A 26,240-nucleotide genomic window follows, 5' to 3' on the forward strand; every position below is an offset into this window, starting at 1 on the left:
GTTTAACGTTAAAGGAGCCAATTCCCCAATAAACGATACAAAATACTACACAAATTAAATAGACTAAATTTAGATGTGGCTTGTCTACAAGAAACCCATTTTGGAGACTTCCGGTTCCGGCGCCTGGATGGAAGGAGGCTGAAGGCAGAGCTCCGCTAGCCGCGTCTCCCTCCAGTGATCCGCAGGACATCAAAAGCGCCCCCCCCCGCTTGCTGTCACTTGCCGCTCGAGACGGTCGGACTACCCGGACGCCAATCGCTTGCCCCATGGACCGGTATTTGACGCGGTCCACGGCGAAACAACCACCCAACGCGGAGGAAGCTGAGCCCAAAATGGCCGCCGCACCTTCTTCTCCACGGCCTACGCAGCCGCAAGTCTCCATGTGAGACCCTGACCATCCCTGCTCGCCAGCGAGAGATCTTTCCCAGGACACCTACACTCTGAACACAGGTGAAGGAGGGAGTGGGGGCATAAACTACCAGATCCTAGCCGCAGCGGAAGTGGAGAAACTGGCGCCGGAGTTGCAGTCAGTAATCCAGGCCGCCATAGATCACTCACTCAAGGAGATTAAGTTTAAAGTGCAGGCTCACGATCAACGCCTAGATCAGGCGGAAGAACGCATACAAAAGATAGAAGAGGAGAGGGTCAAGGAGGAAAAAGAAGACAAAAAGATGAGAGCTGAGCATAAACTAATGCAAGAAAAGCTGCAAGATTTAGAAAATAGATCACGGCGCAATAATCTAAGGGTGGTGGGCCTTCCTGAAGCCATGACTACTCAAGCCCTGCGAGATTTCTGTGCGTCCACACTCCCCAAGATGCTGGGTTTCAAGAGAGGCTGTAAGGTAGAACGGGCCCATAGAGTGGGACCCCCACGACCCCCCTCCGACAAACGCCCACCGCGCCTGGTCCTAGCCAGATATCTAGACTTTGCAGAGAAAAATTAGTAACTGCGGGCATACAGGGATTTAGATCACCCATTGGAGCATCAAAATACGCAGATCCGAATCTTTAATGACTACTCCGCTGAAGTATCTAAGAAGCGCCAGGCCTTTAACCCAGCCTGTGCACTATGCATTGAAAAAAAGTGGAAATTTGCTCTGCAATACCCTGCTATAATGAGAATAACAGATGACGCAGACGAAACGCATGTCTTTCACTCAGTGACTGAGGCCCTCACTTTTCTACGAAGAAACACCACTGATCCAGACTGAAAAACAAAGTCTCCCTTTCTACACTGCTTATTATCAGCCGGCAGGGGGCGCTGCCACACTAAAGTTAGCTCATCTCTCTGTGTTAACAGCTAAAGTTTGACAAATTTAGTTTTCAGAACCTCGTTTTTCATGGTTTTATGGCTTTTGAAGAGAGATAAAGTTTCTTATTAATACCCACAGCTAAGGGTATGATACTGGTCGGGGCACCGACTTGGAGCTACTCTGAGGAGGAAGACGTCCAGGGAAGAAGTGGAGTCAAGTAGCTATGCTTTTGTTTACCTTTGTTTTGTGTTACTCTTTAGTTACTATTTCTACCCCCAATTGACTCAGCCTTTGAAATCCACGGGGGCATTCAGGAGCAGATTAGCTCCTTGGTTAAGTTCCAAGTCATTGGGGGGGGGGGGGGGGGGGGGAGGATAGGTGGGATAAGGGGTGGGGTTTAGGAGGGTTCTGTCATCTCGGGAGTGAATATAAGTTGTTATGCTATATAATAAATGTGAAATGTAGCCGGCCAGCTGATCTGATCCGTGACACGTTATACCTATGCCGCTCAAGATAACTACATGGAATGTCAAGGGGCTGAGATCTCCGGGTAAGCGCTCAATAGTGCTCCGCCACCTGAAGAAACTCAAAACAGATATAGCTATGCTTCAGGAATGCCACTTATCACAAGACCAATTTAAATTTATGTCTAAATCCTGGGTGGGTCAAGTTTTTGGTTCTCCAGCCCAGGGACGCAAAGCTGGGGTGTTAATCCTACTGCATAAATCCCTACAGGGACAGGTCATCGACCACAAATGCGACGGGGAGGGTCGGTGGATATGGATCAGGTTACGCTTGGCTGGTGAGGATATAATATTGTTTAACGTATATGCACCTAATGAGGATGATAAGCGATTTCACGATGTGATTAGACAGGAGATCCTGCTGCTGGGGGACACCAAAATAATTCAGGGGGGAGATTTTAATGCTATGGCAAATTTATTAGAAGATAGATCTAGGAAAACACCTGCCAGTAAATCCACCATTTCTAAATATATCTCATCCACAAGGTTGTGTGATAGCTGGAGAGCCCTGCACCCAGATAGCGAGGAATATTCTTTTTTCTCCATACCTCATGATGTGTGGTCCCGTTTGGACTACTTCTTTGTTACCCCCTCAGTGATGCCTCAGGTACTCCAGGCGGAGATTCTGGATCTGGTGATTTCTGATCACGCCCCCATACAGATGACATTCTCTACAATAATCCCTAAAGGTACAGATATCATTTGGCGGTTCCCCTCATACTTGTATGAAGATGAGGGTTTTGCCCAATTGCTACTACAATGGTGGTGGGAATATAAAGATGACAACTCCTCACACATAAAAGATATATTTCTATTCTGGGAAGCAGCTAAACCGACACTTAGGGGAAGAATCATAAGCTATGTAGCAGGGAAAAAGAAAAAATCACACGAAGCATATATAGCATCTATGGAGGAATTGCGGTCAGCCCACAAAGCATTTTTAAGCAATCCCACCCCTGAATTACGCTTGAAGTGGATGGCAGCAAAAAAAACCTCAGACACAGATTACAAAATCAGAGAGAGATATGTAAAATCATATAGGGACCTATACTTTTATAAATATGGGAACAAAATGGGGAATCTCTTGTCGAGAATGTCGAAATATCCACATTTGAACACGGTGATCACCAGTCTCACATCTCCGTCAGGTCAAATCCTAAATGACCCCAAATCCATAAATACCCTTTTTGGCAAATTCTATAAAAACTTATACGAACAGTTCAATACGCAAACCCTACAATCTTCAACCCCACATTGGTTTGATAGCATTTCTCTCCCATCTCTGTCAGAGGAGGAATTGATGGCCCTAAACGCACCCATAACTCCAGAAGAAGTATGTGCCACAATTAAAGCTCTATCAAATAAGAAGGCCCCGGGGCCAGACGGGCTTACCCCTGAATTTTATAAGATCTTGAAACAGGAACTAGCCCCATACCTCGTTTCTTTGTTTAATAAGATCCTCAAGGGGGGGCAATACCCTTCATCAGCGAACATGGCTTACATTAAATTGATTCCAAAACATGGCAAAGACCCATTGGAGCCAGGCTCATATCGCCCCATCTCCTTAATAAACCAGGATCTCAAGATCCTTTCGAAAATAATGGCCGATAGACTAGCAGATTTAATCCCCAAACTTGTGAGTCCCAATCAGGTGGGCTTCGTCCGCCATCGTTCCGCTATAGCCAATATCCGAAAGGTACTAATAGCCCAAGATCATGTCAGAGCTTACCCCAAGTCGTGCAAAGCATATGCTCTTTTGTTGATCGACGCCGAAAAGGCCTTCGACAACGTTAGCTGGAGCTGGTTGGAGAAAATACTAGACAAAATGAATATACAAGGGGGAATCAGAAAACTGATCGGAGCTATGCACATTAACCCTAAAGCCAGAGTCTATACCCCGGGATTTCTCTCAGAGGAGTTTTTACTACAAAAAGGCACTAGACAAGGTTGCCCTCTATCCCCCTTATTATTTAACCTGGCATTGGAACCTTTAACCCAGATGCTCGATGAAAGGGTAAGGGGGATAAAGATAGGGGAAGAAACGATATCCCAAGCCATGTTCGCTGATGACATTCTACTATTTTTGGATGATCCAGAAAACCAGCTTGACAAAGTATTTGAAGTAATATGCGAGGTAGGATCGTTTAGTGGGTTTAAGGTAAATGTAGCTAAGTCTGAACTCCTGTATCTATCCCCGTGCGCTCCTAGACATACCACAACGCATTTTCCAGTCAAAGTTAGTTCAGTGGTCACTTACCTGGGTATAAAAATACATAAAGACCCAAATAGGTTATATTCCCTTAATTATGATCCACTAATCAAAGACCTAATCCGCCAACTAACTAGCTGGGCAAACTTGCCAATTAACCTCTCAGGGAGGGCGGCTTTAATCAAGTCAGTTTCATTTGGCAGACTGCTCTATCCCCTGCAAACCATCCCCTTGCTACTGAGGCACAAAGATATACAAGAACTAAATAGGGCCTTTACTAGATTTCTGAGGAGGGGTAAAAAATCAAGGATAGCCCTCACCAAGTTGACACTTCCTAAAATGTGGGGAGGCTTGGCGATACCAGACATCCGTCGATACAACCTGGCCTGCTTGACCAGACATGTGAGAGACTGGATAAATAAATCCAGCCTCTATTCAAATTACCCTCTTGAGGCATCCTTTTCGGAGCCATAGTCGCTGACCGGTTTACTACACACCCCCCAAAAAAATATGCCCCCCAAGCTCAAAAACAGCAGAGTCATAAGAGATACGGTTATGACCTGGAGAGCCCTCAGGAAAATATATGCAACACCTCAACAAATTTCAAAATACATGCCAATGTGGGGTCTTCCAGGTTTTCCAGCCAGCCTTGCTCATGGAGGATTTCTGTCATGGTTAGATAGGGGGATTGAGAATCTTGGACAGATCTGTGATTTGCGCAGCAGGAGACTCTTGACGTTCCTAGAAATAAGAGCAAAATTTGGAATGCCAAGAGGCCACTTTCTATACTATGGCCAACTACAGTCATATATCCATAGCAAAATCAAGGACATCCAGGCCATAGCAACCTTGGATTCCTTTGATAGTTTTATATCCCCTCACCGATCTCGCCTGTCATTATCTGAAATACATGCTAAATTGCAGGAAATAGATCTAGAGACCAAAGCGCAACATAATTTTTCCAAATGGAAGAAGGACTTCCCAGTCGAGAATATAGAAAGCAAAATCATAGAGGGATATAGAGTAGTACATAAACTGATCTCAGGGGAAAATTGGAGGGAATCGCAGCTCAAATTAATTCATAGGGCAAAATATGCCTTTAAAGAGACTCCGTAACAAAAATTGCATCCTGTTTTTTATCATCCTACAAGTTCCAAAAGCTATTCTAATGTGTTCTGGCTTACTGCAGCATGTTCTACTATCACCATCTCTGTAATAAATCAACTTATCTCTCTCTTGTCAGACTTGTCAGGCTGTGTCTGGAAGGCTGCCAAGTTCTTCAGTGTTGTGGTTCTGTGATGCATCTCCCACCTCCAGGCCCCTCTCTGCACACTGCCTGTGTATTATTTAGATTAGTGCAGCTTCTCTCTGCTCTATTATCTTTTACAAGCTGGATAAATCGTCCTCTGAGCTGGCTGGGCTTTCACATACTGAGGAATTACATACAGGCACAGCTGTCTGCACTCTGCAGGAAGAAACAGCCTGACACTTCAGTGGAAGATAGCTGCAGGGGGAAAGAAGCACACAAATGATCTCTTGAGATTAAAAAGGAAGGGTGTATACAGCCTGCTTGTGTATGGATGTATTTTCTATGTGTGGACATGCTGTACATCAACCTACTTCCTGTTTTGGTGGCCATTTTGTTTGTTTATAAACAAACTTTTTAAAACTGTTTTTAACCACTTTTAATGCGGCGGGGAGCGGCGAAATTGTGACAGAGGGTAATAGGAGATGTCCCCTAACGCACTGGTATGTTTACTTTTGTGCGATTTTAACAATACAGATTCTCTTTAACATAAAATATCAGTCACCTCCTGCGCACTACTCACCAAAATGTCCCAAGTGTTCTCTACAGAACGCTGATTTGCCTCACTGCCTGTGGTTCTGTCCGTCAATAGTGATATTCTGGAGTAATGTCTTGCTATATATTAGACGTGTATGTAATATCCAACTTAATTCATGTCCGCTCCTGCTCCTGTTCAATTATGTCGAAAATAAGGTATCTGATCCTGCCTCAGCAACTAAACCGGTTTTGAGCAAGCTGGCACATTTGATAATAATAGCAGCGCGCAAGGTCATCTTTAATAAATGGATCTATCCAAGTACTCCCACTGTGTGGGACGTCCAGGAGGAACTTCAACATCTCTATAACCAAGACAAGTTGGAATCAATCATACACAAAGATAAGAAAACAGCCGTTTTTTTCAAAAAATGGAAAAGCTTTATTCTTATATCCTACACAGACATTGAGATCAGAGCCTTAATGGAACACTTTAAACACACAAAATGGTACCTTACGGAGCACTTGCAGGGGACCTTAGGTCGATTGGACATAACGTAGGCAATTATAAAATTGAGAAAGACCCCCCGAGATGACAGAAGAGGGGAGGGTGGGGGGGATGCAAGGGGGGAGGGGAGGGAGGAGATATGGGGGATAAAAGTTTTGATACTTGAAGAAATCTAGGAACATACAACTGTTTGCAATGAATGGCTTAAAGCAACGCATAACTTGTAATTGATCTGTCTGTTCCAAACATCGTGCTTTTCCCCTGTATCTCCAATTGTTGGGAGAAAAATACAATTTTGTTTAAAAAAAAAAAAAAAAGAAACCCATTTTGTTGACAAAGACAAACACGGCTTTCACTCTCAAAAATACTCCCAATGGTTTTACTCTAATTCTAACTCAGCAAAGAATAAAGGAGTGGCGATTGGCTTTCGCTCTGGGGTACCCTTTGTCCTGGTTGATTCAATGTGTGACACATTAGGCAGATGGTTGATCATTAAGGGTAAAATCCAGGGTCTGACAATAACAGTGGCCTCTGTGTACCTCCCCAATACTGAACAGACCAAAGCTTTGAGCCCCTTTTTGGAAAAGCTTTCCTCCTTTTAAGAAGGTGTTGTAGCGGTAGCAGGAGATTTTAACATGATCTGGGATGAAAAACTCGATTCCTCTTCTCATAAAACAAATATCTCTTACAGAGACCGCAGACAGATTAACCACTTGAGGACCACAGTCTTTCTACCCCTTAAGGACCAGGCACTTTTTTTCCATTCAGACCACTGCAGCTTTCACGGTTTATTGCTCGCTCATACAACCTACCACCTAAATGAATTTTAGCTCCTTTTCTTGTCACTAATAAAGCTTTCTTTTGGTGCTATTTGATTGCTCCTGCGATTTTTACTTTTTATTATATTCATCAAAAAAGACATGAATTTTGGCAAAAAAAATGATTTTTTTAACTTTCTGTGCTGACATTTTTCAAATAAAGTAAAATTTCTGTATACATGCAGCGCGAAAAATGTGGACAAACATGTTTCTGATTAAAAAAAAAAAACATTCAGTGTATATTTATTGGTTTGGGTAAAAGTTATAGCGTTTACAAACTATGGTGCAAAAAGTGAATTTTCCCATTTTCAAGCATCTATGACTTTTCTGACCCCCTGTCATGTTTCATGAGGGGCTAGAATTCCAGGATAGTATAAATACCCCCCAAATGACCCCATTTTGGAAAGAAGACATCCCAAAGTATTCACTGAGAGGCATAGTGAGTTCATAGAAGATATTTTTTGTCACAAGTAAGCGGAAAATGACACTTTGTGACAAAAAAAAAAAAGTTTCCATTTCTGCTAACTTGCGACAAAAAAAAATGAAATCTGCCACGGACTCACCATGCCCCTCTCTGAATACCTTGAAGTGTCTACTTTCCAAAATGGGGTCATTTGTGGGGTGTGTTCACTGTCCTGGCATTTTGAGGGGTGCTAAATTGTAAGCACCCCTGTAAAGCCTAAAGGTGCTCATTGGACCCCTTAGCGCAGTTAGGCTGCAAAAAAGTGCCACACATGTGGTATTGCCATACTCAGTAGAAGTACTATAATGTGTTTTGGGGTGTATTTTTACACATACCCATGCTGGGTGGGAGAAATATCTCTGTGAATGACAATGTTTTCATTTTTTTTTACACACAATTGTCCATTTACAGAGTTATTTCTCCCACCCAGCATGGGTATGTGTAAAAATACACCACAAAACACATTATACTACTTCTCCTGAGTACGGCGATACCACATGTGTGGCACTTTTTTGCACCCTAACTGCGCTAAAGGGCCCAAAGTCCAATGAGTACCTTTAGGATTTCACAGGTCATTTTGCGACATTTGGTTTCAAGACTACTCCTCATGGTTTAGGGCCCCTAAAATGCCAGGGCAGTATAGAAACCCCACAAATGACCCCATTTTAGAAAGAAGACACCCCAAGGTATTCCGTTAGGAGTATGGTGAGTTCATAGAAGATTTTATTTTTTGTCACAAGTTAGCGGAACATGACACTTTGTGAAAAAAAACAATTAAAATCAATTTCCGCTAACTTGTGACAAAAAAATAAAAACTTCTATGAACTCACCATACTCCTAACGGAATACCTTTGGGTGTCTTCTTTCTAAAATGGGGTCATTTGTGGGGTTCCTATACTGCCCTGGCATTTTAGGGGCCCTAAACCATGAGGAGTAGTCTGGAAATCAAATTCCGCAAAATGACCTGTGAAATCCTAAAGGTACTCATTGGACTTTGGGCCCTTTAGCGCAGTTAGGGTGCAAAAAAGTGCCACACGTGGTATCGCCGTACTCGGGAGAAGTAGTACAATGTGTTTTGGGGTGTATTTTTACACATACCCATGCTGGGTGGGAGAAATAACTTTGTAAATGGACAATTGTGTGTAAAAAAATCAAAAGATTGTCATTTACAGAAGTATTTCTCCCACCCAGCATGGGTATGTGTAAAAATACACCCCAAAACACATTATACTACTTCTCCCGAGTACGGCAATACCACATGTGTGGCACTTTTTTGCACCCCTACTGCGCTAAAGGGCCCAAAGTCCAATGAGTACCTTTAGGATTTCACAGGTCATTTTTGTTTCAAGACTACTCCTCACGGTTTAGGGCCCCTAAAATTCCAGGGCAGTATAGGAACCCCACTAATGACCCCATTCTACAAAGAAGACACCCCAAGGTATTCCGTTAGGAGTATGGTGAGTTCATAGAAGTTTTTATTTTTTGCCACAAGTTAGCGGAAATTGATTTGAATTGTTTTTCTTCACAAAGTGTCATATTCCGCTAACTTGTGACAAAAAAAATTCTATGACCTCGCCATACACCTAATGGAATACCTTTGGGTGTCTCCTTTCTAGAATGGGGTCATTTGTGGGGTTGCTATACTGCCCTGGCATTTTAGGGGCCCTAAACCGTGAGGAGTAGTCTTGAAACCAAATGTCGCAAAATGACCTGTGAAATCCTAAAGGTACTCATTGGACTTTGGGCCCCTTAGCGCACTTAGGGTGTAAAAAAGTGCCACACATGTGGTACCGCCGTACTCAGGAGAAGAAGTATAATGTGTTTTGGGGTGTATTTTTACACATACCCATGCTGGGTGGTAGAAATATCTCTGTACATGACAATTGTTTGATTTTTTTTTACACACAATTGTCCATTTACAGAGAGATTTCTCCCACCCAGCATGGATATGTGTAAAAATACACCCCAAAACACATTATACTACTTCTCCTGAGTACGGCGATACCACGTGTGACACTTTTTTTGCAGCCTAGGTGCGCTAAGGGGCCCAACGTCCTATTCACAGGTCATTTTGAGGCATTTGTTTTGTAGACTACTCCTCACGGTTTAGGGCCCCTAAAATGCCAGGGCTGTATAGGAACCCCACAAGTGACCCCATTTTAGAAAGAAGACACCCCAAGGTATTCCATTAGGTGTATGGCGAGGTCATAGAAGATTTTACTTTTAGTCACAAGTTAGTGAAAAATGACACTTTGTGAAAAAAACCCAATAAAAATCAATTTCCGCTAACTTTTGACAAAAAATAAAATCTTCTATGAACTCGTCATACACCTAACAGAATACCTTGGGGTATATCTTTTTTCTAAAATGGGGTCACTTGTGGGGTTCCTATACCGCCCTGGCATTTTACGGGCCCAAAACCGTGAGGAGTCTGGAAACCAAATGTCTCAAAATGACTGTTCAGGGGTATAAGCATCTGCAAATTTTGATGACAGGTGGTCTATGAGGGGCCGAATTTTGTGGAACCGGTCATAAGCAGGGTGGCCTTTTAGATGACAGGTTGTATTGGGCCTGATCTAATGGATAGGAGTTCTAGGGGGGTGACAGGAGGTGATTGAGGATGTCTCAGGGGGTGGTTAGAGGGGAAAATAGATGCAATCAATGCACTGGGGAGGTGATCGGAAGGGGGTCTGAGGGGGATCTGAGGGTTTGGCCGAGTGATCAGGAGCCCACACGGGGAAAATTAGGGCCTGATCTGATGGGTAGGTGTGCTAGGGGGTGACAGGTAGTGACAGGAGGTGATTGATGGGTGTCTCAAGGTGTGATTAGTGGGGGGAATAGATGCAAGTAATGCAATGGCGAGGTGATCAGGGCTGGGGTCTGAGGGTGTGGGCGGGTGATTGGGTGCCCTAGGGGCAGATGGGGGTCTAATCTGATGGGTAGCAGTGACAGGGGGTGATTGATGGGTAATTAGTGAGTGTTTAGAGGAGAGAACAGATGCAATGCACTTGGGAGGTGATCTGACTGCGGGTCTGCAGGCGATCGGATGGTGTGGGTGGGTGATCAGATTGCCCGCAAGGGGCAGGTTAGGGACTGATTGATGGGTGGCAGTGACAGGGGGTGATTGATGGGTGGCAATGACAGGGGCTGATTGATGGGTGGCAGTGACAGGGGGTGATTGATGGGTGATAGGTGATTGGCAGGTGATTGACAGGTGATCAGTGGGTTATTACAGGGAAGAACAGATGTAATTAATGCACTGGTGAATTGATAAGGGGGGGTCAGAGGGCAATCTGAGCGTGTTGGCGGGTGATTGGGTGCCCGCAAGGGGCAGATTAGGGTCTGATCTGATAGGTAAAAGTGACAGGTGGTGATAGGGGGTGATTGATGGGTAATTAGTGGGTGTTTAGAGGAGAGAATAGATGTAAACAATGGATTTGGGAGGTGATCTGATGTCGGATCTGCGGGCGATCTATTGGTGTGGGTGGGTGATCAGATTGCCCGCAAGGGGCAGGTTAGGGGCTGATTGTTGGGTGGCAGTGACAGGGGGTGATTGATGGGTGATTGACAGGTGATTGACAGGTTATCAGGGGGGATAGATGCATACAGTACACAGGGGGGGGGGCCTGGGGGGGTCCTGGGGAGAATCTGAGGGGTGGGGGGGTGATCAGGAGGGGGCAGGGGGGGGGGATAAAAAAAAAAATAGCGCTGACAGATAGTGACAGGGAGTGATTGATGGGTTATTAGGGGGGTGATTGGGTGCAAACAGGGGTCTGGGGGGTGGGCAGGGGGGGGGGGGGTCTGAGGGGTGCTGTGGGCGATCAGTGGGCGGGGGGGGCAGATCAGTGTGTTTGGGTGCAGACTAGGGTGGCTGCAGCCTGCCCTGGTGGTCCCTCGGACACTGGGACCACCAGGGCAGGAGGCAGCCTGTATAATACACTTTGTATACATTACAAAGTGTATTATACACTTTGTAGCGGCGATCGCGGGGTTAACATCCCGCCGGCGCTTCTGTATGGCCGGCGGGATGTTACGGTGGGTGTGCGGAGCCAGTTGCCGGGGGAAGCGTGCGTCATCAATGACGCGATCGCTCCCCCGGCATAGGAAAAAGGCGCAACGCCCTAAGGCGTATTGCGGTCCTTAAGGCATCCACTTTGCCGCCGCCCATGGGCTGTGGGCGGTCGGCAAGTGGTTAAACTACTATTACACGATGCCCAGTTAATGGATGCGTGGAGGATTAAAAACCCAAGGGAGAGGGATTTCACCTTTTTTACCCCAACCCATAACTCTCACTCCAGGATTGACACAATCTTTGTAGCTCATGTAGATCTCCCCAGAGTTATCTCTCCAAAATACATAACATAACCATCTCAGATCATGCTCCGGTCACATTAGATCTTAATCTCCTGCTGCCCTACAGGAAACCTGACTCATGGCGCTTAAATGGGAGCCTCCTTACAGACCAGGCAGTGGTAGCTGACATCAAATCCAAATTAGATGACTATTTTGAAAGAAACGATCAGTCGGATATTAAACGTTCCACTCTGTGGGAAGCCCACAAGGCATTCATCCGAGGCCACTTTATTCAGATTAGCAGCAGGAAAAAAAGGGAATTTGAAGCGATTTCTAGTTTACTTATCTCACAGATTGCAGCTTTAGAAGGTAGACTAAAACAAACTTTCTCTCAGGCTGAGCAGGAGGTTTTGACTACTTTAAAGACCAAATTAAATACCCACCTGGATGCCAGGGCCAAATCCTATTTACTTAGAGTTTCCCATAAGTATTACGAGTGGGGAAACAAATCAGGGCGTATGTTAGCCAGAGCATTACGTAAACGTAAACAAACAAACTATGTGGCCCAAATTAAATCACAAGACGGTAAAATGGCAGTCCTCTCCAAGGAAATTGCAGGACTTTTCAAAGAATATTATTCCTCATTATACAGCATTAGATCTGAAGAGTCCCTGGAGCAAAATGGGGCTAGAAAACGTAAAATCAACTCATACCTAAGCAAATTCAACTTACCTAAGCTGTCACAGGCAGAAAAAAAGCTGATGGATGAGGAGATCACAGAATATGAGATCTATATGGCCCTTAAGAAGACCCCATTGGGAAAAACTCCTGGCCCAGACGGACTGCCAACCATTTATTATAAAACATATAGCCATGTCCCTTTGACTCCGCTGCAGAGATACTTTAACTCTATAACGGAGCAATGCCCTTTCTCTGTGGATGCCCTAAGAGCTCATATTTCAGTTATACATAAGGACGGAAAAGACCCCAATCTTTGCCAAAGCTATCGACCTATCCCTTTGCTAAACGGAGATATAAAACTTTTTGCTAAGGTGTTGGCTCTTCGTCTGGGCCCCCTGTTACCCAAGCTCATAAATCCAGACCAGGTGGGCTTCATACCTGGGAGGGAGGCCAGAGATAACTCTACTAGGGCCCTTGCTCTGATCCACTCTGTCGGACGCCTTAAATTACCTGCATTCTTTCTATCTACTGACGCGGAGAAGGCGTTCGACAGAGTGGATTGGGACTTTAAGAGGGCCACCTTGGACAAGTTTGGAATAGGACCCAAAGCTTAATCATACATACTAGCCCTTTATTCACAACCTACTGCAAGGGTCAGAGTCAACGGTATCCTATCAGATCCCCTCCATATCCAAAATGCTACTCGCCAGGGATGCCCCCTTTCGCCCCTCATTTTCACTCTTGTTCTAGAACCATTCCTTCAATCTGTCAGAATAAATCCTGATATAACAGGCATCACCGTAGGTGATATGCATAATAAACTTGCAGCTTACGCTGATGACATCCTGTGTTTCCTAACCAACCCTCTTATATCTATTCCTAATTTCTTAAAATGAAGGCCTATGGTACACTTTCTAATTTTAAAATAAATTGGAGTAAATCCGAAGCACTAAACCTGACCTTACCACCAAATTCACTAAAATCCATACAGGACTCCTTCCCTTTTAAAGGGATACTGTAGGGGGGTCGGGGGAAAATGAGCTGAACTTACCCGGGGCTTCTAATGGTCCCCCGCAGACATCCTGTGCCCGCGCAACCACTCACCGATGCTCCGGCCCCGCCTCCGGTTCACTTCTGGAATTTCTGACTATAAAGTCAGAAAACCACTGCGCCTGCGTTGCCGTGTCCTCGATCCCGCTGATGTCATCAAGAGCGCACAGCGCAGGCCCAGTATGGTCTGTGTCTGCGCAGTACACTCCTGGTGACATCAGCGGGAGCGAGGACACGGCAACACAGGCGCAGTGGTTTTCTGACTTTAAAGTCTGAAATTCCAGAAGTGAACTGGAGGCGAGGCCGGAGCATCGGTGAGTGGCTGCGCGGGCACAGGATGTCTGCGGGGGACCATTAGAAGCCCCGGGTAAGTTCAGCTCATTTTCCCCCGACCCCCCCCCCTACAGTATTCCTTTAAATGGCAGGCCCGCTCCCTTAAGTATTTGGGTATCCATCTTTGCCCTTCCTTTAGCCAACACTTTTCTTTTAATTTCCTTCCCATCTTACGGACCGTTGAGTCTGACCTAGTCAGATGGTCTCCTTTGGGTATAACTTTGCTAGGAAGGATAGCCACTCTCAAAATGAACGTATTGCCGAGAATACTCTTTCTACTACAAATGCTCCCGATCCATATCCCTAATTCATATTTCCAAGAGCTACACTCTAAATTCAGAAATTTTATCTGGAAAAATAAAAAGAGTAGACTAGGAGCAGAAACGCTATACAGGGAAAAACACGAAGGCGGTCTTAGCTCCCCAAACTTAAGGTATTACTACTGGGCCGCCCATTTAAATCGTGTACTGGATTGGACCTTTTCGCTCTCAGAACGTAAATGGGTCAGATTGGAGCAGATCACCGCCTCTCATTCCCTAAAAGACATAATTTGGATCCCAGAAACTAAGATGTCATCGCTGAAAATAGTTTAAACAGCTATTACAACTACATTGAAAATCTGGCATTCTATTATGCAGAAATTATATGGTAGAAAATTACTATCCCCCCGCATGCCCCTCACTGGGTACCCACATTTCCCACCAGGCCAAACTAGCTCGGTTTTCAATAAATGGTCCTCAAGCACAGACAAGGTCCTAAGACTAGCCGAAGTGCTCACCTCAGATCATTCCCTTCACCAGCTAGAGCACTTTATAAACAAGGCTGGAACTCTTCCACTTGATAGATGGCATTGGAGACAACTCCAACATTTTATTTCCTCATTAAATATCTCTAGAGAATCGCTCAGCCCTCCATCTCCCCTCTCTAAAATCTTTCTACAGGAAACTAGGCCTTCACATGGTATCTCGCTTTTCTACAATATCATATTAGACCAGGTATGCCAGGAAACCCCCCCTTATTTGGATAAATGGGAGGCGGAGATAGGTTCTACTCTCACGACAGCTGAAAGGGACACGGTCCTGGACTTGGTTCATATCTCTTCTATAAGCTCTAAAATACAAGAAGCTAATTACAAACTAATCTCTTGATGGTATTATACCTCAGCACGCCTTTCTAGTTTTAATATAAAGATTTCAAATTGTTGTTGGAGGGAATGTGAAGAGGTGGGAACAATGCTACATATATGGTGGACCTGCCCAATTATTAGGGTCTACTGGGATAAGGTACTGAAGCTTATATTGAAAATTACTGATGTCTCCCTTGATAGAGACCCCTGGGTGGTTCTATTCCATAGGACTAAGATGAGTCCTAGGAACTAAAAGAAAAATATTCTTCCATTTCTCCTTAATGCAGCCAAGGGCCTCATCCCACGACACTGGAGATTTATTCAAGCCCCCTCCCTAAGAGAATGGTTCCTAGCCATAAACTCCATCATGGAATTTGAAGAAATATCTCATCTACAGAAAAACACATTTGATAAACATTACTTTACCTGGGCTTTATGGATAGATTTTCAGACCAAAGAAGAGTATTCTCAAATTATGAACCATACATAGTGTCCCCTCCCAGGATGCGGCTGTATCTAGGAAACATTATTCCTGTGCTCCCCACAACTTACACCTTGGGTGCTCCTCCCATCCCTGCTAAGACATTTCATACTCACCCTCCACTCAACCCCGCATATAGATTATAGAACATAGAATACAAATTTTACTAATTCTTCTGTAATGTTATAGATTCCTGATGCAATGTTTTCTACTCCTTCTCTAATAGTTTTCATTATATCACTATTTTAAACTTTGTAAAATGTGATGTGCACGATATTAGACCTTGTGACGGTATGTATACTCTATAGAGGATGTATAGATCCTTCGGTTCCATACTAAGTAGCAACGTATAAGTCAAAACAACAGCCGTCATATGTTATATGATTGTAAAAAGTATTCACTTTGCCTTGTTTCATATGTTTGTACTACTATTTGCATAATAAAACTTTTGTTAAGAAAAAGGACAGACTTAAAACACTGGAATTGGTGGATATCTGGAGACTACAAAATAACCAGGCGAGAGATGATACCTTTGTCTCTGACAGGCATGGGACCGCCTCCAGGATCATCTATTTTGTTTAAAGAGAGTCTGAAGCGAGAATAAAACTCGCTTTTTCCCTTATATTCAGCAGGGGCATGTTTGCCCCTGCTAAAACGCCGCTATCCCGCGGCAGAACGGGGGTCCTTTACCCCTCAAATCCCCTCCGTGCTGTGCGAGGAGCGCTTCCTGCTTGAGGCAGGGCTAACGGACGCAGCCCTGCCTCTCAGCGCGTCTATCAGCGCTGATCGCTGCCTCTTCCCCGCCCCTCTCAGTCTTCCTTCACTGAGAGGGGCGGGGGAGAGGCGGAGATCCGCCGCTGATAGACGCGCATGGGGCAGTGCTACAGCTCAATATAAGGGAAAAAGCGAGTTTTATTCTCGCTTCAGAGTCTCTTTAATATCGCAGAAGGATATTGTAAAGGTGGAGAGGACTGAAATCTGTCTCATAACTTACTCTCAACATGCTCCAATATGGCTGTCTATAGAAATAGAACAAGCCTCCGCCATAAATAGACTGTGGAGATTAGATTCTTCTCTGCTAGAGGACGTTGAGGTTAAAAATAAACGGTCAGTAAACAAAGGATTTTCTAGCGTGTAATATGACACCAGACACCAGAAACCACTCAAATTATCTTATGGGACACCTTGAAATGTGTCATAGGAGGCACACTAATTGCAATAAAAAGCGCAAAGTTAAAAGAAAAAAAGCTCAAGATAGATAGTCTGATTACGAAATTGGATGATGTAAATAAAGTATTGAAGGTTTGTCCCTCCATTGAAAATACTATAAAACTCAATAATAAAATAGAGCTTAATCAAGTATTAGATAAAAGTTGTAAACAACAAAGTTAAAAAAAAATATTAATAGATTGAGCAAATTTATGGCAAATTTATGGCGGAGTATCTAAGGAAGGGGAATAAAAAAAATGTTATTGAAAAGATTAGGGATGACAATGGGAACCTCAAAACAAACAGCGAAGAAATTGGCTCAATTTTCACTGGCTATTATGAAAAATTATATAACTTGGAAAATGGTTTCACCAGCTAGAGCACTTTATAAACAAGGCTGGAACTCTTCCACTTGATAGATGGCATTGGAGACAACTCCAACATTTTATTTCCTCATTAAATATCTCTAGAGAATCGCTCAGCCCTCCATCTCCCCTCTCTAAAATCTTTCTACAGGAAACTAGGCCTTCACATGGTATCTCGCTTTTCTACAATATCATATTAGACCAGGTATGCCAGGAAACCCCCCCTTATTTGGATAAATGGGAGGCGGAGATAGGTTCTACTCTCACGACAGCTGAAAGGGACACGGTCCTGGACTTGGTTCATATCTCTTCTATAAGCTCTAAAATACAAGAAGCTAATTACAAACTAATCTCTTGATGGTATTATACCTCAGCACGCCTTTCTAGTTTTAATATAAAGATTTCAAATTGTTGTTGGAGGGAATGTGAAGAGGTGGGAACAATGCTACATATATGGTGGACCTGCCCAATTATTAGGGTCTACTGGGATAAGGTACTGAAGCTTATATTGAAAATTACTGATGTCTCCCTTGATAGAGACCCCTGGGTGGTTCTATTCCATAGGACTAAGATGAGTCCTAGGAACTAAAAGAAAAATATTCTTCCATTTCTCCTTAATGCAGCCAAGGGCCTCATCCCACGACACTGGAGATTTATTCAAGCCCCCTCCCTAAGAGAATGGTTCCTAGCCATAAACTCCATCATGGAATTTGAAGAAATATCTCATCTACAGAAAAACACATTTGATAAACATTACTTTACCTGGGCTTTATGGATAGATTTTCAGACCAAAGAAGAGTATTCTCAAATTATGAACCATACATAGTGTCCCCTCCCAGGATGCGGCTGTATCTAGGAAACATTATTCCTGTGCTCCCCACAACTTACACCTTGGGTGCTCCTCCCATCCCTGCTAAGACATTTCATACTCACCCTCCACTCAACCCCGCATATAGATTATAGAACATAGAATACAAATTTTACTAATTCTTCTGTAATGTTATAGATTCCTGATGCAATGTTTTCTACTCCTTCTCTAATAGTTTTCATTATATCACTATTTTAAACTTTGTAAAATGTGATGTGCACGATATTAGACCTTGTGACGGTATGTATACTCTATAGAGGATGTATAGATCCTTCGGTTCCATACTAAGTAGCAACGTATAAGTCAAAACAACAGCCGTCATATGTTATATGATTGTAAAAAGTATTCACTTTGCCTTGTTTCATATGTTTGTACTACTATTTGCATAATAAAACTTTTGTTAAGAAAAAGGACAGACTTAAAACACTGGAATTGGTGGATATCTGGAGACTACAAAATAACCAGGCGAGAGATGATACCTTTGTCTCTGACAGGCATGGGACCGCCTCCAGGATCATCTATTTTGTTTAAAGAGAGTCTGAAGCGAGAATAAAACTCGCTTTTTCCCTTATATTCAGCAGGGGCATGTTTGCCCCTGCTAAAACGCCGCTATCCCGCGGCAGAACGGGGGTCCTTTACCCCTCAAATCCCCTCCGTGCTGTGCGAGGAGCGCTTCCTGCTTGAGGCAGGGCTAACGGACGCAGCCCTGCCTCTCAGCGCGTCTATCAGCGCTGATCGCTGCCTCTTCCCCGCCCCTCTCAGTCTTCCTTCACTGAGAGGGGCGGGGGAGAGGCGGAGATCCGCCGCTGATAGACGCGCATGGGGCAGTGCTACAGCTCAATATAAGGGAAAAAGCGAGTTTTATTCTCGCTTCAGAGTCTCTTTAATATCGCAGAAGGATATTGTAAAGGTGGAGAGGACTGAAATCTGTCTCATAACTTACTCTCAACATGCTCCAATATGGCTGTCTATAGAAATAGAACAAGCCTCCGCCATAAATAGACTGTGGAGATTAGATTCTTCTCTGCTAGAGGACGTTGAGGTTAAAAATAAACGGTCAGTAAACAAAGGATTTTCTAGCGTGTAATATGACACCAGACACCAGAAACCACTCAAATTATCTTATGGGACACCTTGAAATGTGTCATAGGAGGCACACTAATTGCAATAAAAAGCGCAAAGTTAAAAGAAAAAAAGCTCAAGATAGATAGTCTGATTACGAAATTGGATGATGTAAATAAAGTATTGAAGGTTTGTCCCTCCATTGAAAATACTATAAAACTCAATAATAAAATAGAGCTTAATCAAGTATTAGATAAAAGTTGTAAACAACAAAGTTAAAAAAAAATATTAATAGATTGAGCAAATTTATGGCAAATTTATGGCGGAGTATCTAAGGAAGGGGAATAAAAAAAATGTTATTGAAAAGATTAGGGATGACAATGGGAACCTCAAAACAAACAGCGAAGAAATTGGCTCAATTTTCACTGGCTATTATGAAAAATTATATAACTTGGAAAATGGTTTGATTTTTTTTTTTTTTTTTAAGAAACGGTAGGCCTACCAGTAATTGATGATGATATGCGGTCGATACTGGAGGACCCCATAGCCTAATGGGAATTTAAAGACACAGTCCAAAAACTAAAAAAAGGTAAAAGTCCAGGGCCAGATGGGTATACAGCAGAATGCTACCAATCCCTGTGTGAAGAACTGGCCCCCTGTGTTCTGTAATCTAGTAAACTCTGAAGACTCTGATGTCACCTTCTCCAGGGAGTCGAAGGCCACATACACACATCAGACCATAGTCTTTTGAAAATGAAAGATCACAGACCAATTTTACCCCCTTCCATGTAGTATGAGAGCCATACCTTCACGTCTATTCTATGGAGCTGAACTCCCCATCAGACAGAAATCTTTGCAATATGCTGCACACAGATGCTGTAGACATTCAAAACATCAGTATCTGCAAAAGATCTGTTCCTACCAAAGATCTGTTCCTGCAAAATGCATTCATAGTCTATGATATCTGCAGATCATCATACACACCTTGTTTAACTGACATTCATCTGCAGATCAGATCCACCAGGATGGATTTTCAGATCTGCAGAGGATTGTCTGATCTGCAGATGAATGTCAGTTAAACAAGGTGTGTATGAGGATCTGCAGATCTCATAGACTATGAATGCAATTTGCAGGAACAGATCTTTGGCAGATACTGATCTTTTGTGTCTGTACAGCACCTGTGTGTGCAGCATCTTGCAAAGATTTTTTTTCTGATGGGGAGTTCAGCTCCATAGAAAAGACTGTGAAGGTATGGCTCTCATACTACATGGAAGGGGGTAAAATTGGTCTGTGATCTTTCATTTTCAAAAGACTATAGTCTGATGTGTGTATGAACCTTTATAAGGCTCATATAACAGTGATCCCCAAAGAGGGGAAATCTACTTATAAATGTAGCCAGTATTATAGACCTATCTCTTTAATTAATGTGGACGTTAAAATATACTCAAGGATACTGGCAGCGAGGCTGGAGTATACTATAGAAGATTTATTAGATGGACAACAAATTGGTTTTATGAAAAAGATTAATCCAGGAAAATGTCTATGCTACTGTTGGCTTTATGCACAAATGTAAAAGGAAAAAAGGAGGCCATTTTGGTCACTGTGGACGCAGAGAAAGCTTTCGATCGAATATCAAAAGATTTCCTTTTTAAAACCTTAGAAAAATCTGGGATAGACCATTTATTACTAGAATTAAAAAACTTTATAGAAATCAATTTTCGTGCGTAAGGCTGAATGGCTGCGTTACAAGGGATTTTAAACTACAGAATAGAGTGAGACTGGGATGCCCGCTGTCCCCCCTGCTTTTTAATCTTGGTTTAGAACCAGTGATTAGCTTAATTCAGAAGGAGACGCTTATAAAGGGTATACCTATGAAATATTTTGAACTTAAACTTCTTGCCTATGCAGATGATCTGCTGCTGACATTATCGAATCCTATAATGTCACTGCATACAGCATTGGAAATTAGATGATTTTGGTAAATTTTCTAACTTTTAAAATAAATAAGGGGAAAACTGTGATACCGGATATTGGATGTTCTGAAACAAAAAAGTCCATACTACAGAAAGCTAACCATTTAGTCTGGTGCAAAAAAATCAATTAAATACTTGGGAATTGAGTTATGCAGTGATAATAAGGATTTATATAATGTTAATTTCCCTAAGATAGTTATGGATTGCAAAGCTATATTGAGAGCGGCAGATAGCACCGGTTTTGGAACATTGGCCAGGGTAGATATCATTAAGATGTATGTGCTTCCTAAGATACTCTGTGTTCTCCAGTGTTTTCCCGATTGTCTACCCGAATAGTTGGTTTAAAGAATGGAAGGCTATTTTGCAAGATTTTATTTGGGCAAATAAAAAAAAAAAAAAACAGAGGATAGCCTATGATCACTTGAGAGGGAAGAAGCAGGGGGGACTAGGGGCTCCAGATGTAGTGGACTACTATAAAAGCATCCACATTACAAGGATAATAGACTGGTGCTGTCTAGCCATCCGTGACAGAATTTGGATAAAAGTAGAACAGGAAGAGGTAAGCCTAGAAACAATTAGTACATGGATCCCGGGTAATATACAAATATTATTGTACAGAACATCACATCCTATTATTAAACCATCACTTAGAACATTATTTGATCTCCTAAGACGATGGAACTTAGAATCTGGTGTCTCGCCACTAGTCACGTGCTATAAGTACATCCAAGACAATTCTAGTAGAAAGTTGGCTAAATGGCGAGAAAAATGGGAGGAAGACTTAGGAGTCCTCTTAGATGAACATCAGTGGAAAAATGTGATTCATATAATTTGGAAATATCAGAAAACTACAATGGTCCCAATACAAGACTGTGGCTAGATGGTATTTTACACCGGCTAAGTTGGCAAAGTTTTAGGGGAACCAAAATAATCAGTTCTGGAAGTGTGATCAGGGCTGTGGTGATGAGATACATAGGTGGTGGGGCTGCCCGTTAGTAAGAGGACTATGGAAGGAACTTGAGGCCTTCTGGTGTAAACATCTTAAAAGAGATATTCGAATCCTACCGACTGAAGCAATTTGTGGTATTGTGAAAAATGAGAAGATTAATTTAGTGAGGGCTTGTTTCCACTGTAGCGGTGCGGAATCGCCTGGATTCCACCGCAGAAGAAATCGCATGCGGCTGCGTTTCCGCATGCGGATTTAGCCGCGATTTCGCATGCGATTTCGCATGGCAAGGAGCCAGGCGATTTTAACCATGTCACTGCCAGAGTAAAGCTCCATAGCAAAGCATGCGAAATCGCGGGGAAATCCGCATGACAAAGCCGCATGCGATTTCCCTATTAAATACATTAGCGGCGATTCGCATGCATTCCACTCGCAGGCGAATTCGTTGACTCGTTTGTGCGTTTTTTTACCGCTGAAAAAAACGCACCTCAACAACGCTACAGTGGAAACAGGCCCATCCACTTGCATTACATGTGCGAATCCGCATGCGTTGGACGCATGCGGATTCGCGATAGTGGGAACGAGCCCTAAAAGATTTGAGAGAAATTGGATCTTTAGTGGCCGGTATTATTGTTGCCCAGAATTGGAAATGCAAATAACCCTTTAAAATGACTGATTGGTTGGCGGGTGGATGCTGCGCCTGCTGATGGGGGAACACATACTGAAAAACCAGCTGATGAAAACTGGCTAAGAAATCTAAAAAATGGCTGGTTAGAACTAGCGTTAGGGGCAGAATGCTAGATATGTAAGTTGCGCTAAGATTTGATAGGGCTGAAGGGAGGAGGGCGTGCAGATAGGAAGCACTTTATTATAACGGCTAAAGTGTTTGGTTTATGAAGGTTCTGAATGATTGTTTATATGCGAGAGTGGGTAGGCTAGTATGCATACCTATAGGTTTGTGGGTATATGTGGATGGGTGTGTGAAGGTCTGTGTGGATTTGTACGTATATGTGGATGCTTGTGTGCGTGCTACATACGTCCATGGACAAGTGGACGCGTGTAGGTGTTCTTATTTGTATATTGTGGATATGTGGGTGACTATTTGATTTGATGTGTAGAATTTGTATTTTTTTTTTATATATGCATATAATCACATTAATAAAATAAAGAAAAGTATACACATACTTTGAACTATGATGCAAACTAATTACCAGACATAAAGATGTTTTCGATGCAGCCTATTAAGTCTGGGGACCCTGATATAGAGCGGAGTTCGAGAAAAAAAAAAAGGACCAGGCTGATGTATGAAACCGCATCAATGGCTTTTGCAAAGTCCAAGTATATTACATTTACAGCTTTCCTAATATCAACATTAGCATACAAGCTAAGTATGTTAATCAAACAAGACCTGTCCTTAGTAATCCCATGTTAATGCTGAAAAAGTAAATTATTCTCATCTATGTAGACTTGTATAGCGTCCCTTAGTAAACCCTAAAAAAGTTTGCACACAACTAATGTTAGGCTTACAGATCTATCATTTCCAAGATCTTTCTCTTAAATAATGGGGAAACCTGGACTTTAAATCAGTCCATAAGATCTGTCCCAGTCACAAAATATAATATAAAGCATATATAAATGTATAAGAAAGATTTTTAATAAAGCAATTCTTACCATTTCACAATCTAGAGCAAAGACTCCAGGACTGTCTTCAGGGTTATGCAACTTTTCAAAAGTTTTCACAAAACCATCTAGATTCTCTTTGCGTCCATCTTGCACATGTTGCTGAGGTAGAAATCAGAACATAAATGTGAGTCATAACATAGCTGTAACAATTCCATTATTATGTGAATGGTCATGAACATAGTATAAAAATAAAAATTTGACCACATTACAAGGCAACACTAGCCCAGTCCCTGCAAGACAAATGGCAGACTATGCCTCACAGCCAAAGGCTTAACTATGTCGAGCACCACATTCAAAGCATAGGGGATGATGGGAATAATGAAGGGGGGGGGGGGGATGTTACAAAAAGCTAAAGGAAAAAAATAAACAAATGCAGGAAAAGCTCCAGGATATGTAGAAGCTGCCCTAAAAATAAAACCTAAACTATGTCAGTTTTGGCAGACTACTATACCCCCCTCAAACACTACCACTCTTATTAACCATCTAACGACTGCGTCACGCCAACGGGCGTGGCAGCGGCGGCAGCCACTGGACCACCTAACGCAAATTGGCGTCAGGTCCTGGAGCGCTGTATTGCGGGCGATCGCCTGTGCGCATTGCCCAGCATCCTTTGTGGCTCCCTCCGTCATCAGCCCGCCGGCCAAATAGCAGCGCCGGCGGGTTGAGCGGGTACAATCTGCCTGGTAGAATTATATAATATACGTTGTTTTGGAAACAACGTATTATACAGGCTGCCTCCTCCTCCTCTGGTGGTCACAGTGCCCCCAGATAGACTACCAGAGAGGACGGCAGCCCTGCATGTAAGCCCTGTCACCCCCCCCCCCCCCTCAATTGCCGCTGATCACCCCTCACTGGCCCCTGACTGAGGTCTGACTGACATGTGGTCGCCTGTAATCAGCTCTGATTGAGGTCTGATTGGCATCTGATTGGGGTCTGAGTGACATCTGATTGCCCAGTGATTGCCTGCTGTTTACATCATTTGGCATCGGACAGCTGCAGTGATTGACATTTGATCGCCTGATTGGCATCTGATTGAGGTCTGATTGACAACTGATCATCTGATCACCTGTTATTTCACTGTAATTGGCATTTGATTGTCTGATTGCCCGCTGATCACCACTGATTGCGGTTTACATTGTTTAGCATCGACAGCTGCAGTGATTGACATCGGATTGCCTGTAATCAGCTCTGATTGGCATCTGATTGAGGTCTGAGTGACATCTGATCGTCTGTGCACTGTTGATTGACATCTGATTGCCTGTTTTCACTCTGATTGGCATCTGATTGGCCTCTTGATTGCCCTGTGATTGGCTCTGATTGACCTCTGTCTGTTTCTAATTGCATTTGATTGCGTTCAATTGCATTGGATTGCATTTGATTGCCTCTGATTTCATTTGATTGTTTTCAATTGCTATCAGATTTCGATCTGATTGCACTCTGATCACCTCGTCACTATCCTAGTCCAGTGAAAACTATCCAGTGAAAACTGTCACTGTTTTAGTATTACTAGTGTTAACAGTTAGGCCAGTGAGTTAGCTAGGTCCTTTTGTTAGGTAGTTAGCGTCAGTTAGCGCCCAGCCCACTATACCGCAGTCACTAATTAGTCGCTGATTAGCATCATCACTGTCGCTAATCAGCATTGGTACTATATAGTATCCTGTAAGTGATCAGTACTGATCGCAGTCAGATCTATATAAGTATGTTAGGGTCACCTTAGAATAGGCTCCACTAAAAACCCAGTGTTTGCCCGATCAGGCCTGATCATTTGGCCGCACTTGCGTTCAGCCTGCCCCACTGTAGTGACAGACCTTTTCCCAAAGATTGACCAACCAGCGGCAGTACTGATGGTGCATCCTGACAGAAGCATTGCGCGTCTGTGAGATTACACACAAGTCGGTGCATGCAGCGCTGCAGGACGAGATTTCTCCTCCGCAGTAAGATATGTTTGCCGAGGCATATGAGCTGAGGGGCGGTGTTGGAGTTCCTCTGCTTTGACTGTCACAAGTTAGTGGAAAATTACACTTTGGCCTAAATTCACTTAGTGAACTCAATTAGCACGTCTTAAGGCTTTGGACGTGCAAACCAGGGTGCTAAGTAGTTTGCACGTCTAAAGCTGTTACTGATCGTGCGCTTTGCGGTGCACCCGAAACGTTGCACCGATCGCGTGCAAAATAGCTGTTCAGGCTATTTTGCACGTGAACGGTGCTACCTTTCGCTTGTGCGAATATTAGCACGTGAAGCGGTCGTTTTCGCGTCCTAAGTGCCTCTTCACCGGCGTGCTAACACTTAGCACCCTTTAGTGAATCGAGGCCTTTGTGAGGAAAAAAAAATCAATTTCCCCTAACTTGTGACAAAAAAATAATTTCTTCTATGAACTCACTATACCCCTCACGGAATACCTTGGGGTGTCTTCTTTCCAAAATGGGGTCACTTGTGGGGTTCCTATACTGCCCTGGCATTTCAGGTGCCCTAAACCGTGAGGAGTAGTCTGGAAACCAAATAAGTAAAATTGACCTGTGAAATCCTAAAGGTACTTATTGGACTTTGGGACCCTCTGCACAGCTAGGCTGCAAAAAAGTGTCACACGTGGTATCGCCGTACTCAGGAGAAGTAGT

The 26,240-nt window shown here is 43.3% G+C and overlaps 1 protein-coding gene across 4 annotated transcripts in view; it reads right to left on the minus strand.

Annotated features, from left to right (window-relative positions):
* REXO1 (RNA exonuclease 1 homolog) overlaps positions 1–26,240 on the minus strand; it is a 373,818-nt gene that overhangs the window by 103,038 nt on the left and 244,540 nt on the right. For all 4 annotated transcript variants that reach the window (XM_068233863.1, XM_068233861.1, XM_068233862.1 and 1 more), the window contains one exon: positions 23,614–23,724. In XM_068233863.1, the coding sequence (XP_068089964.1) occupies positions 23,614–23,724 (111 nt within the window). The remainder of the gene's footprint in view (positions 1–23,613; positions 23,725–26,240) is intronic.

This window comes from Hyperolius riggenbachi, chromosome 1, assembly GCF_040937935.1.
Source record: "Hyperolius riggenbachi isolate aHypRig1 chromosome 1, aHypRig1.pri, whole genome shotgun sequence".
Lineage (NCBI taxonomy): Eukaryota > Metazoa > Chordata > Amphibia > Anura > Hyperoliidae > Hyperolius > Hyperolius riggenbachi.